Source organism: Myodes glareolus, chromosome 1 (assembly GCF_982192425.1).
Source record: "Myodes glareolus chromosome 1, mMyoGla1.1, whole genome shotgun sequence".
Lineage (NCBI taxonomy): Eukaryota > Metazoa > Chordata > Mammalia > Rodentia > Cricetidae > Myodes > Myodes glareolus.
The window spans coordinates 107,823,372-107,838,884 of NC_142026.1; the positions used below are offsets into that span (position 1 = coordinate 107,823,372).

The window sequence follows — 15,513 nt, forward strand, 5'->3', positions numbered from 1 at the left end:
ATGTCCTTCCTTGTCTCCAGTCTCTCTTTGAGCCCCACTACAGTTCTGTCTGGATTGGGCTTAGGAGGGAAAGCTTGTGCTTGGTTGGTGTATTGGAGTTATATGGCCCAGTCTCCTGGCTTGCAAATGTTCATTAGATTCCTTTCTGGAATGGCCAAGTGAATGTTGGCTAGAGGGGTTGGGGAATTTCTCAGTATAGTTCTAAATTATGGTAAGAAGGTGACAAGTTAAAGACTCGTTACAGAAGAAAATCTCATAGGCAGGAAAAGGTATTATTTTCTATTAAAGTCACACACATACTTAATTTTTCACCTCTCAGCAGTAAAGAATGTGTGTGAACAAGCAATGGTCAAGCAGTTTTCCAACAGGAGAGTTTACGTTATCAAATGATCAGCACATTAGTTGAATTTCTGTATGATATCATTGCACTTTGTTTTTGGAAGTATCTTTAAGGCTCTCTGTTTTATCTGGTGGTCAGCATTCAGTACCTTCTGTAGGCTAGACATTTCACCATATCCTGCCATGTTGTGTAAAACTATGAAACCACAGAGATGTGTTGAAGATAAAAATTGCTTTTTAAAATGATTGTTATCTGCAGGCTTGGTCTATCTCCACACTTTATTTTTAAAGAGACAGCTATAAACCCATTATCTGGTCTTTTCTCTCCCCTCTCTGCTGCTGACACCATAGAGAGACATCCAATCACAAATGCTATCGACGGCAAGAATACATGGTGGCAGAGTCCCAGTATCAAGAATGGAGTCGAATATCATTACGTGACAATTACTCTGGATTTACAGCAGGTAGAGTACCTCTTGTCATTTTCCACTTTTGAAATTATACCCTGCATCTGCTATTTGTTTAGTTAGCAATTTTTAGATGAAGGTATATGCTTTCTTATCACTATTATTTTCTCAATATTGTGACAAAAGATCCTACCCATTTCTGGTATAGTCATTTATTGATGTTTGGCACTTACTTCTATAACACAACTCAAATGGATCCATGTGGATGGTTTAGAAATGAATTAGAAGCCAATTGTCTCCTAAGTAGTTGGAAGTAATGATAAAAATATGAATCGACAAAATTTTAAGTGAAGAAAATACAACAGTGCAGATTAAAACTTATAAAATAAACCTCTTGCTACCACGCTGCTGATAATATGTGTGCTTATAAGGCTCTTGAATAGCAAGGCTCTTGAGTAAATTGCTTCTCATTACTTAGAGTTGTGCAAGCTATAATGTTGATTCTCAAATTAAACTAGGATGACTAAATGAGATATGAGGCCTTGTAATTGTATAAAATTTATGTTGGTGGTCACAGTTTGTGTAGAATAAGTCCACATGCCTTCTGTTTCTTTTTTTTCAAAGTTTATTAAATTATAAAAGTTTCCCTTTCCGCCCCTCCTCCCAACACCCTCCCACTCCCCCCCACTCCCTCTCCTCCTCCCTCTCCATCCCTAAGAGCAGTCAGGGCTTCCAGCCCTGTGGGAAGTTCAAGTTCCTCCCCCCTCCCTCCAGGTCCAGGAAGGTGAGTGTCCAAACAGACTGGATCTCAAACAGCCAGTATATGCAGAGGAAACAAGTCCCAGTGTCATTGTCAATGGCTTTTCAGAAAGACTCTGGGCCAGCCACATTCAGAGAATCTGGTTGGATCATGTGCTCGTTCAGTTCCAGTCCAACTGGCCTTGGTGAACTCTCATTAGATCAGTCCCCTTGTATCAGTGGGTGATCGCACCCCTCGCTGTCCTGATTTCCTTTCTCATGTTCTTCCTCCTTCAGCTCCTCATTTGGACCTTGGGGGGCTCAGTGCGGTGCTCCAATGTGGATCTCCGTTTGTATCGCCATCCATCGTCGGATGAACGTTCCCTCTGGTCTTGCCTTCTTTGCTCACGTTCTCTTTCCTTCTGCTTCTCGTTTGGACCTAGGGAGTTAAGTCCAGTGTTCCAGTGTGGGTCTCTGTCTCTATCTCCATCCATCGCCAGATGAAGGTTCTGGATGGAAGCTGGGATGGCAGGCGGGAGAGCTTAGCAGGGTGGAGCCAGCACAGCAGGGTGGAGCCAGCACTGCAGGGTGACCTGGGAGTCTATGGGGTCGGGGAAAGTCCAAGCTCCTCCTCGCCGGGCCTCTGCCGCGGGCCCGAAGCAAACTCACCCCTCCGATGGCCCTCTGCTAGAAGTCAGGGCCCCTTGCTGGTCAGAAATGTCGCTGAGCTGACACCTGGCCCACCTGTCCTCAGGGAGGCTTTTAAGACACAGGAACTGCCTTCTGTCAGGATGCGCCTACAGCCCAGGCCCATGGTGCAAGGCAGCTGAGCTGGGGAAATTTTATGGCCCCGGGGGAAGGGAGAAATGTAGGAATTTGTACCTGGATGGAAGCTGGGATAGCAGGCGGGAGAGCTTAGCCTGCCTCCTGTTTCTTAACTCTCTTATTTTTCTTCATGATACTACATTCATGATACTGAGTTTAATAACCAATATTCATCCCATTCCCAAATTATTTAGGCTCATATATGGATTTATGATGGAATTTGAAAAGACATTCTCATAATTTTGCCCCAACACATAATAAGATAGTGCCGTTGACCAGAGGTTAAGAAATGTTGAACTTACTTAGACAGATTTTATTTTGCCTGTTTTCCTTTCATTTCCTTGCATCATCATAGAAAAATCTTCCACCATCACCTCATGTGCGATGTGAGAATGTGGTGAAGATGTTTAATGACACAGACAACACAGCAAGGTAATGGTTGGCATAGGATGCCATGGTGTGAGAAAGGAACCACTAGCAGAAAAGATTGACACCAGACCCAAGAATTAAGTATTTCTTCTCTAGGATCTTGGCCCTTCTTGGTGAGGGCTTCACATATTCCTGAGCTATACATGGATGCTCGGATAGCGAGCAAACTAGATGATCTCACGGTACATGCCCCGTTATTCCTCCAGGAACTCTGTGGCACCTGAGCAACTAGATAAGAATAGGGTCCCCAGCCTGGTGGTGGTGGCGCACGCCTTTAATCCCAGCACTCGGGAGGCAGAGGGAGGCAGTTCTTTGTGAGTTCGAGGCCAGCCTGGTATACAAGAGCTAGTTCTAGGACAGGCTCCAAAGCCACAGAGAAACCCTGTCTCGAAAAATCAAATAAATGAATAAATAAATAAATAAATAAATAGAATAGGGTCCCCAAGCTGCCACTGAATAATCAGTGAACCCGAGTTTATCTCTACCCACTAGAAGAGTGTTAGCCTTTAGTTAGTTCTTAGTTCATAAGAACTCTCAGAGAACTCTCTGGTCATGGGGTACAAATGCCATCATGACATTCGTTAGGTCATTTGACCTATGGATGAATTTCCAGAGGATCTTATCCTCAAAATGGACTTCCTTTTTTTTTTTCCTGAGTATAGACAGCTTGGTCTTTTATTGATTCCAGCAGCCATGTGATCATTAAAAATTCAACCTTTCCAATGAAGAGAGAGACTGCAGTCCACTGACTCAGGACTTTGCTGGTGATAGGGAATCAATAGATAGTGAAGGTTTACTGTTCTCATTTATTCTCCCTTTATTCTTATTTTAAATTGCACATGAATCAAGAAGGTCAACTATTAATATCATGTACACAGATTACTTAAACTTCCTTTTGAACTGGGCAACAATATTATTGTTGTTAAAGTGTTAAAGTGTTCCAGCTTTCCTTCTAATTTACAGCCATATGACACAATCACAGGTTTTAACGTCATTTTCTATAGCAACTAATCCATCACTAACTTAGTAAGTCAGAGTTTACCTGAAAGTCATGTGTTTTCATTGAAGGCAGGAATGTATTCCTCTGTTTCATGGACTGATTTCCACATGAGCACATAATATCATGTGGTGCTTTTCGTGTTTATATTTCCTGCTATGTAGTATAATAACCTTAAGCTGAGTTGACATTCTAAAGTATCTTCTATAGTTATGCCTTCACAACAAGTGAGCATGCATATTTATAATAAAGGTTGACCCAGTTCCAAACTCTGAATTCATCAAGTAGAATTGGTTCGGCAACTATAGGCTCAAATGGTCTGATAGCATGGTACTCACCCATTTTCATATTTATGTTTACTTTTACCTACTTCCTAAAAATTTGCCTAATATATGCATTTAATAGAAGGCAGATTCATATAATCTATTTCATGAGGTTAGCACTCATTTCTTCTTGACCCAAGATTTAAGTATAGTCAGTTAATTATATTAAAAATTAATCATGTTTTATAGCCAGGTTTTTTAATAGAATTCCTTATACCAGAAGGGGTTTCACACTTTCTTGTGACCTCTGTCTGTGGATTAACAAAATTTCGAAGGGTACTTAGCTACAGGATAGAGGTGTAGAAGAGCATCTTTTAATGCAGTGACAACCAAGGAAATGTGGACATTCTTTACTATCTCACAGCATTCCTTGTGGCAGCTGATGTTATCACTCCTATTTAATAGCTTTTAGAAGGTTTGAACTCTGAGACATTTATTTTCCCAAATTATTAATCTTATATCTCCTTAGAAAAATAGTACTACCAACCAGATTTGGCTTTGGGTGGAGAACTTTAGTTATTTTTTTTTGTTTATTTCATAAAGTTTTTTTATTATTAAATTATAAAAGTTTCCATTTCAGCCCCTCCTCCCAACACCCTCCCACTCCCCCCACTCCCTCTCCTCCTCCCTCTCCACTCCACGGTCCAAATGAGGAACAGAAAGATGAAGAAAATAAAAAAAGTAACCAGGACTGCGAGGGATGCGAGCACCCACTGATACAAGGGAACTGATATAATGAGAGTTCACCAAGGCCTGTTGGACTGGGACTGAACGAGGTCATGATCCAACCAGATTCTCTGAATGTGGCTGGCCCGGAGCCTTTTTGAAAAGCCATTGACAATGACACTGGGACTTGCTTCCTCTGCATATACTGGATTTTGGTGCTCCAGTCTGTTTGGACTCTCACCTTTCCTGGACCTGGAGGGAGGGGGGAGGAACTTGAACTTCCCACAGGGCAGGAAACCCTGAGAACTTTAGTTATTGATCGCAAGGTTAACAGCTCCCATTTTACAGTTGATGAGTGCACAGACTTAGAAAAGTGAACTGGCCTTCTCTACAAAGCTGCTACCAGGTTCTGCTCTGGGTCACACCTGAAGTGTCCAAATTCAAATTTAGGAGTACTCTAGAATGTCGTAACAGGACTCTCAAGACCTGGGCCTATAGAGCTCATGAGAGTTGTTGTTGTTTTAAATATATTTCTATACATAGCTCAGGTTCAAGGAATGACCACCTACTGCTTTTTTGGCTTCTATTGAGAGAGTTTTACTAGTGTCTGTGCTGTTAAAGACAGCCAGTTAGATTTCTCATCATCTAACACATACCGTTATGTTTCTAGCATGACAAAACATCTGTCTTTTTACACACATCCCAAAGGAATACCTTGTTACTCAGCATCATACTAGCTATTGTTGCCTCAGACGCAAAGCAATGCTATTATAAGGAATAGGCTAATATCACTGACTTTCCTTGAGTCAGTGAAAGATTTATTTCTTTTAATCTTGAGGTATACATACAAATCCTGGCAAGTACTAGTTACTTTATGTATTCTTGACTGTTCTGAAAAAGCTTTTAATAAATTATCGGTTTTTTTTAAAGTTTATTAATTTATAAAAGTTTCCATTTCCGCCCCTCCTCCCAACACCCTCCCAGTCCCCCTACTCCCTCTTCTCCTCCCTCTCCATCCCTAAGAGCAGGTCAGGGTTTCCTGCCCTGTGGGAAGTTCAAGTTCCTCCCCCCTCCCTCCAGGTCCAGGAAGGTGAGCATCCAAACAGTCATTGAAGTGGCTTGATCAAATCATCACCAATTACACTTAGAAGATTTTTTAATGTTTTAGCATTCGAGATAAGCACTAAAGCAATAAGACAATTTATTCATAAAAAGTAGCTCCTTATTTTATAAACAGATTGTTTTCAGACATTTATTACTAAGGGATGTTAACATTTCCCAGTTCTATTTACTCACAGCCTATCTTGAGCAAATGATTTAATCACACTGTGCTTTGCCACTGAGATTAGCAGAATAAATATTACATTGTTGCAAGAATATAGAATAATGATTATAGCAGTATAACAAATTCCATCTGGCAAGCATGGCTATTATTAGGATGTAGAATCAGCACAAACTCATGTAGAAACTGAGCTCTTCCACTGAAATGTACAAAAAAGCCTGACATCAGGATGATGAACAAAGTTGTATGGCAAGTTAGAAGATGCTAATGAATGCTCGAAAGTTCACAGGATGTTCAAAATTTTCTTTTGTATTATTTCAAATGCCTTGTGACTATGCCATGATTTCTGATATCATTTTGTTATTTGTAATCTGTGTGTTTATTTTATTGCTGTTCTTGGATTTGCTTAAGGAAAAAGCTGATTGGTAGGTAGGGTAACACTGCATTTATTTTTTTTTAATTTCGAACTTAATTTTATATGAATGTGTGGCTGATTTCCACAGACGCTGGAAGAGGGCAGCAGAAACCCTGGGACTAGAAATATAGAGGGCTGTGAGTCATCATGTAGATGTAGGTCTCAAACCAGTTTCTCTGGAAGAATAGCCAGTGCACTTAACTGCTGGTTCATGTCTCCTAGCAGATGCTGAAATGATGTTTTTAATAGACTTTGTTAGCATGTATGAAAATTCCTCCTCCTAGGCAATCCAGGAATTCTCTGGAGTTAGTTACACTCACATGCAGGCATCATTTAGTCTTAATCAGCCACCCACTGAAATGCATTGATTAAATACGATTGTCTTAACAACTGTGGGGATCTTATGCTACATACTATTTATCTAAATATTTTATCCATCGACATTGTAGAGCTGTATTTCATGAAACAGGATAGCACTTTTTCAAAAAAGAAAGTTAATTTTGGAGAAGGGTGGAATTAGTATTTCAAAGTATGTATCATTATATTTTGAGAATCTGTGTAACTGGAATGGAAGACATTGTTCTTAAAGCCTAGGTTATTTAATAGGATTGAATCATTCTTCAATAGTAGTGCTCATAATTTTAGTGTGAGGGAATCTGCCCTCAGTGGGTACTTGTACACATGTACCTACTCCCTCCCCCACACACTCACTGGAAAATAGATTAAAGTCAATGTTTTTAAAAGTTACTTAGTTTTTCATGCTAAATTATTTAAACATAAAGCAAAGAAAACCAGACCACAAATCACAATCCCAGAGAACCTAGACAACGATGAGGACCCTAAGAGAGACATACATAGATCTAATCTACATGGGAAGTAGAAAAAGACAAGATCTACTGAGTAAATTGAGAGTATGGGGACCTTGGGAGAGGGTTGAAGGGGAGGGGAGAGGAAGGAAAGGGAGCAGAGAAAAGTGTAGAGCTCAATAAAAATCAATAAAAAATTATTTGTTAATATCTTTCTACATTCCCATGGCTTAAAGAAGTTTGGGAAATTTATTAATAATCAAAAATTAAGCAAAACTTTCCTGAAGAAATAATATGTTGAAAACAATATCTAAGAAAATTAAAAACAAATTGTGAGGTAAACATAGAAAGACATCATAAAAAGAAAAAGGAATTCTAAAGGTGATCTGAATAGCAACAAATACCATGAAAAGGAACAAAAACTCTTTCAGCCTACTGTTGTTCCTCAAGGAATAAACAAACAAATTAATCCCTGAGTTAATAGAACTCAGAAAATAATAAAAATCAGAGCAGAAATAATGAAACTGAAATGATCAACAAAACTAGACTTCAAAAAATATATTACCAATGTTAGCAGAACCCAGCTAGATTATGGGGAAAAAGAAAAGATTCAAATGAGATCAAAAATAAAAGAATAGATTACAATAGATAACATGTAAATTGAGCATATTTAAGATTATTGTGAAAACAACTATCTATATACCAATAAATTGGAAAAGTTTAAAAGACATGGATATATTCTTAGACAAGGTATACTACCAAAGCTAAGTCACAAAGAAATAGAAAAACCCAAATGGTCCAAATGAATAACAGAATTAGTGGTGGCATATACCTTTAATCCCAGCACTTACGGGGCAGAGTCAACAGGGCAAGTTACAGGACAGCCAAGGCTACACAGGGAGACACTGTCTCACTCCCCCAGAAAGATAAAGGAAATTGACCTGCTAATAAATATCTCCCAGAAGGAACAGCAGGATGACTTACTAGATAAAGATGCTTGCCAAGAAGCCTGATGCCCGAGTTCAGTTCCTAGGGCTCACATGGAAAAAAGAGGGAACTGACTCCCATAAGTAGTCTTCTAATATCCACACACAAGTTTTCATACAAACATGTATATGCACACACATGAACAAACACATGTACACGTACACATGCACACAAATGTACACAGAATTAAATAAAAAAGAAAATGCTTTTTAAAGTCTCCCAGGATCTGATAGATTGCTGAGTTCTCTACTTAACATTTAAAGAAATGATGCCAGTCTTTCTCAAACCCTTTCCTAAAAATAAAATTCTTTTTTAACACTCTGAAATGTATTTGAATGAGAATAGTAATATATTAATATTAAAGCAAGACCAAGACACAAAGAAAAATCACAAGTCAGTATGATTATTGAATTTAAAATAAAAAATAGCAAGTTTAATACATTATCACTTTAAAATGATCATTCACCATAACCATGTAGAATTTACTCTTTTTGCAAAAGGACAAATCAATACATGAAAGTTCATGAAAATATAGCATGAACACAGGATAAGAATAAGGATAAAAATCATGATTTTTAGTATATTATATAAAAATTGTATAGAAAATACATTTAACAAAACCCAAACTTTTATGCTAAAATCTTTTTTTTAAAAAAACTGTCAAAGGCATGAATATCTACACAGTAAATTTCATGTTAGAAACACCCATATCTTACAACATTGTAACTGACTGTCAAAGGCATGAATATCTACACAATAAATTCCATATATGGCATACCCATAGCTAACAACATTGCATTCCATAGTGAGCAGATGAAGGAATTTCATGGTAGACCAGTAGCAAACCAATAGTGCCCACTGGTACCACTTCCCTCAGTATGGTACTAGACATCTTAGCTAGAATAATTAGAGAAGAAAAAGAAATAAAACATCCAAATCAAAAAGAATGTGAATTTTCTCAGTTTACAAATTAGGTATTCTTATATACAGGGAATCTAAAGAATCTACCACATAGTTAAAAGTAACAAAAAAGAAAAAAAATCCTTGAAATCATATTACTATGTAATGTCAATAAACTGTCCAAAGGAAATTGAGAGGACATTTTGTAATTGTATAAGCAATGTAAAATGAAATAAGGATACACGTGAAGAAGAAAGTGTAGTGTTTCTACCCTGTAACCTATAAAACATAGATTAAAGAAATTGAAGAAGATGGAAATAAACACCATCCATCTATTGTAGTTTCATGTGGTAGAAGGAGCAATTAAATCCCTTGGGGTTTTTCCTGCAAAGGTCATGGAAGAGATCTGTCCTCAGGACCCCATCACCCCCTGATGGTTTCACCTTGGATTTAGGACACAAATATTCAATTCATAGAAAGCGTACATTAAATTTTCTCACCAATTCTCTTTCCAAACGTAGTCCAAAAGTCTGTTACTTTTTCACTATCTGTGTAACACTATCATATTTATAACACTTTATGAGTAAAGGCTCCAATTATTGTAACTCTTTTGTAATCAAACCTTGGAAACCACAGGCTATATTTACTTGTTTATTTGTTTTCATTCTGTTATGGGTTGGCATTTTGTTTTTCCAAATGCTGAAAAATGAGGTGTATGGTTGGAGACAGGAAGGACTTATATAAAGCTGTTGCAATGATATTTAAACAAAGGTCAGCATAATAACTTGTTTATTTAATTAGCAACAGAGATAGGCACATGTCTAGTGCCATCATGAAACACTATTTGAAGTTATATGACCCTTTACAGCAACGCTAACTGATCGTTGGGGAAGTGCTCCTTGGAGTCACTGGGTAATTAGATTAGTTTTTAAAATGTTGGAACAATAGAACATAGGAAAACAAGTCACTCTTAAAAAGGCCATCAGAGAAGATCTGTTAACATTTTAAATCATACGAACTATGTGATGGGAAGACTGAATAAGACATCTGAAAATAGACCAAATGAGGGTGATTTTCCCAGCTGTCTGATGGCTTCCACACACGAAACATCTTTATTTCATCATTTAATGGAGTCCTGTGTTACTTCATTTTGTTCTTAGAATTTATGCTTCTACTTATTATATCTTACTGTACTTAGGCACACATGTCTAAGACTTGCAAATTTGTGCCTATATATATATATATATTGAGTATAATTACAATGCCTATTTATAGGTAGATATGATTTACTTTCATAAATATAGCTATGTGTTTCTGTTATAGGACGAAATATATGTGTTTTAATTCATAAATGGGATATGATTTTATGTTACCCTGCCTGTAAAATGTAAAAAAGTCCCCAAAACGAACATAATAAGTCTAGCGAGACATTAGGAGGCCTATCCTCCTACTCACCTGTCACTTCTTGGTTAGTTCTTTGACCTTCACTAGATTTTCTCCTTTTGTGCTCCTCAGTTGGGTCACATATGAGATGTGACAGTGTCACTGCCCTATTAAGAGGAATGGTATAAGGAATAACTGAAGACATGGAGGCTATGACCTAACATACTGCCGTGTGTATAGTTGATATGCAGTAATTAATACTTCCTACCCTTCTGTCCTGGAAATGTGCTGAACAGAGAACAACTGGGCTATACTATAGAGACGTTAAACCAAATTTAGAGTAAGTTCAGAAACAGTTTAATTACTGAGACTGTTTAAATTATGCATACATTTTATGTTGTATGCAAAATATTTTACTAAATATATTTTAACTAAAATTTATATAGATAGAACCTGAAAAGTATCACTTTGTCATTGAAGCGCTTTTATATTTTTGCATTTTGTTGTTGTTATATATTCCAGAATGTTTGGTTTTAATCAAGAAGCAACCTTGTTAATCACTGACATATTCTTTATATGAACTTTATATGAATGGTTTTACTTTGCCTTATTTTGTTACCATTTACATAAACATTTTTCTATTCCTTTTTTGATTTGGTTTTGTTTTGTTTTTTTGAGACAGGGTTTCTCTGTATAATAGTTCTGACTGTCCTTGAATTCACTCTGTAGACCTTGCTGTCCTCAAACTCATTGAGATCTGCCTGCCTCTGCCTTCCAAGTGCTGGGATTAAAGATGTGCACCACCAACACGTGGCTTCTATTCCTTTATTAATTCATACATTTTATCAATTACTTTTTTGACTCATAACCATATATAATTGAGTTTTTAGCTTTCATTTACTGTGGAATACATGCTTTTTAAATAAAACATGTTTCTTATTTATTTTTTATATATATGCATATACATACAAATAAAATATACAATATTTTTGCCATAATAAATGCAAAAATGCTGAAAATTTAGTAAAAATTTATGAATATTTGCTATATTTACCTATTCAAAAAGATATGATGTAGAATGAGATAATATAAAGATTAAACGGTCTCTCTTGCTCTACCTTACTCTCTACCTCCTTTATTAGTTACTTTTCTATTGATGTGATAGACACTATGGCCAGAACAACTTACAGAAGAGAGTTAATTCTGGACTGACAGTTCTGGAGGGTTAGAGTCCTTGATGGTGGATCCTAAGTGACAAATGGCTGGAGCAGCATTTTCCAACTTGCATCTAGGACCACAAACAAAAATTCTAGAGAGTGCATGGAGAGTGCACATGGCTTTGGGGACTGCAGAGCCCACCCCAAGTGATACACTTCCTCCAGCAAGGTTACATCTTCTAAGCCTTCCCCAAACATATCTACCATCTAGCATCCTCTAGCACTGCCAAGTTCAGCTACCAGCCTTGGATAGATTTTTGGCCACTGAATGGCATATGTAGATGCTTTTTTGGGTGGTGTCTTTTGAGGGAGCAGAAAATTCCTTAAGGTTTTTCTTTCACAAGTTAGAAGCTTTACTGGATGGATTCTTGAACTAAAGGCACCAGTCTCATAATCTCAATGCAGATTTAGCCTTTTCTAATGTTACTAATCTCCTTAAGTTTTATAGACTCTCCTCCAAGACAGGCCTTGACAATTAAATCATGAGTGCCAGTTTCCTTTTCCTCTCCAAACCATATATTTTGTATTTCTTTTATTGTAGACCTGCATAAAAGTAATGACTAGCAATCCTGTGGTAGAGTCAACATTATGCTTTCTTGAAATCTCCTCTACCAAAAAATTAATCCATTTCTTTAAAATTTAGACTTAAGCAAGTTCTCAAGATAAGGACAGAAAGTACATTCTAGTCAAACAATCCCAAGAACAAATGGTCTCCATTCTAGTTGCTAACATTATTCATTCTAAAATGTTTTGAACATGGCTTCCACAACCTATATAATTCTCAGCATTATTGTCTTCCAAGATCCTACCAGAATGGCCTTGTAAACTGCCAAGTCCAGCTATCAGCCTTGGATAGACTCTTGGCCACTATAGCATTCAACAGCTTTTCTAGGTCAAGGCTCGAAGACTTCTACTCACCCCCTGCCAAAAAAGGGAGAGGGAGAAAGAAATAAAGAAACACGTATGGTCCTAGAAGTAGAGGGGTGTCTAATTTAAACAAACAAACCCCTTTTCTTCATAAATAACCACCAAGTTGCTCAGGTCACTGCATCAGTGAGGCCATTTGACTGATTTAACTGTACAGTTTTCTCTGTGGTAGATTTTTAATTCACAGAATAGAAATCTGTAACTAATGCTTCTTCAGAATTTTCATTTTTATGTAAGTTTAGTAGTTATGATTTTCAAAACATTTATTCATTCCATCTACAAATATATTGGCTTATAATTAATAATTATAGGCTATTTCTATCTTTTAATTTTTCAAAGATTTATATTCTTTTTCTTGTTAAGTATATGTGTAACACCATGATTCTTGAGAGCTTTCTAGTATTTATTATTTTGTCAGTCTTTTCAAATAAATGTTAGCTTAGTAGATTTTAATCTCATAGCAGATCAATGTGTTATATTGAATATTGAAAGAAGGACTGCTTGTTTGTCCCAGCCGCTTAGCCCAGAAATAATCACACAGAAACTTAATCAATCAAATGCCTGCTTGACTCATACACTCTAGCCTCTCAATGGCTAACTTCCACATATTAATTTAATCCATTTCCATTAATTTGTGTATCACCACATGGCTGTTGCTTACTGGCTAACGTTCTGAAATCTATCTCCCACAGAGGCTACATGGCTTTCCTCTACCCCACCCTTTTTTTTTCCTAGCATTCACTTTACCTTTGCCTGCCTTGCTCTTTCTACCCTGCTCCTGCTATAGGATCAAGCTGTCCCTTATTAACCAATGGTATTCACAGGATACAGAGAAGAATCCTCTTTCTGTTTAAATGAAAAGGAAGGTTCTAATTTTCACATAGTAAAATTACATATAAAAAAACAGGTATCAAGCAAGAGTTACAGTTACAATATTTGTATCTACTTTATCTTTTATTATAACTAAGGAAAACTATATTATTACTATCTATTTTTCAACTCCATCAAAGACTCCAGAAGGATATAATATTACCTTACTAAATGGAAGTGTATTGTAAGCGACTACTAAAACTCTAGAAATGACAGGGACATCTTGCTGCATGGACAATCACCCAAAGTTTTTCGGTACTGTTGCAGCATTCATCTTCAGCCTAGAGGCCCATAGTGTCCTGCAAAATTTTGTCAGACTTTTTCATGAAGCAGGAACCCTGAAGGACAGTCTCACCTTTAGGGAAGTTCAGTAGTCATTTCTGTGGGTCCTGCATGTCTAGTTTATGAAGCCATACAGGCAAGAGCAGTTTCTTGCCCAAATGTCTAACCAACTCCATATGTAGTCTCTTCAATTCCCATCTTTCTCTTGAAGTCGATTGGAGCTGCCAGGAGCAGATGTGACTCATTATCATGATTAGTTCTAAATTCTTACATTTTAAATTCCATATTCTATAGTCTTTGAAAGGTTTGAAGAATACCTATTTATCTGAAATACATCTCTGCACATCTAGAAAATCTAACTAACATGATTACAAGCTTGACTATTATAGATGGTTATCTATTAACCTATATTTCTTAATTATACATTACATTTTTACATGAGCTGGACAAGCACAATACTTTAATCAGGAGCAGTATAAGAAATTTGACCTTAGGACTGGAGAGATGGCTCATGGGTTAAGAGCTTTGCCTGCTCTTCTGAAGGTTCTGAGTTCAAATCCCAGGTGGCTCACAACCATCTGTAATAAGGTCTGATGCCCTCTCTGGTCTGAAGGCATACATGTAGACAGAATATTGTATTCATAATAAATAAGTAAATTTAAAAAAATTGACCTTAAATTTGTATCAATAAACTAAGCTCCATACCAGTGTTAATCTCTATAGCATATTACCTTTTAAATGTAAAGAAATATTTATAGAGAATATTTGGGAATATGGGTGTAGTTCTGTTCAAACTTGTTCTTGCTGTTTATTGGGAGAAGTAATTTAAAGGGAAATCCCACATCAATTGAAAACTGCTTTTATGTGGCCTGATTTTTACTTTATCTTATTTAATTTGGATTTTTATCATTTTCCCCACCTGCTTGTAATGGATAAATACACTACTAATATTTCATTCTTTCTTAGCATATTTGCAACATATTTCAGAGTAAAATATTTGCCTCTACACAGATTTGGCTATCATTTAATTTTGATACTGAATTTTTCATTATCATTTATTTTAAAACATTTTAGATTTTCCATTGTATTTTTTCCATGCCAGTGATGTTTTTAAATGCTTTATATCTAAATTATAGAATATTTTCTTTCTTGTTAATGATTTTCCTCACTTAGTTCCACTGTGGTACTATGTTTTTGTTAGAGGCACAGCTCTTTTGCAATTAGTTTTTTTCAACTAATATCATTGCCATTTTTGTATAAAGAATGATGGTTTGGCAACAGTTGGCCTCAGTATTACACATACACCAGTAAGTTATGTATGTTTTTGTATCTGTATGAAGATACCAATAGAGATATTCTGACTGAGATTGGAACTTTATAAGCACGTTGTAGCCTTACTGCAAGCTATACTTTGCGTTTCCTTTGGCAACAATCCCTTGCTTCTTTTCCATAAATGTTTGTGTTACATAGATGCTCTTTGTCTTTTTGATGTCTTTTTGTATTACAGATGGATATGCTGTAAACAGCATGAATTTGATTTGATTCAGAATTAAGTGATTCTGAAAATTCTTCCCTCACATTGAACATTTATTTCACTTATACTGAATATTCCCACTGATAATCAGACTTAAATGACAAAAGTTTCACCAGCATTTTGTTTGTGTTATCTTGTAATATTTTACTTTGGACTTCCCTTCTTTGGGAAAATTAATTGTTTTTC

At 36.6% G+C, this 15,513-nt stretch overlaps 1 protein-coding gene across 3 annotated transcripts in view; it reads left to right on the plus strand.

Annotated features, from left to right (window-relative positions):
- Positions 1-15,513, plus strand: part of Lama2 (laminin subunit alpha 2) — a 597,153-nt gene that overhangs the window by 152,507 nt on the left and 429,133 nt on the right. For all 3 annotated transcript variants that reach the window (XM_085689751.2, XM_085689745.2, XM_085689747.2), the window contains exon 3: positions 691-803. In XM_085689751.2, the coding sequence (XP_085545877.2) occupies positions 691-803 (113 nt within the window). The remainder of the gene's footprint in view (positions 1-690; positions 804-15,513) is intronic.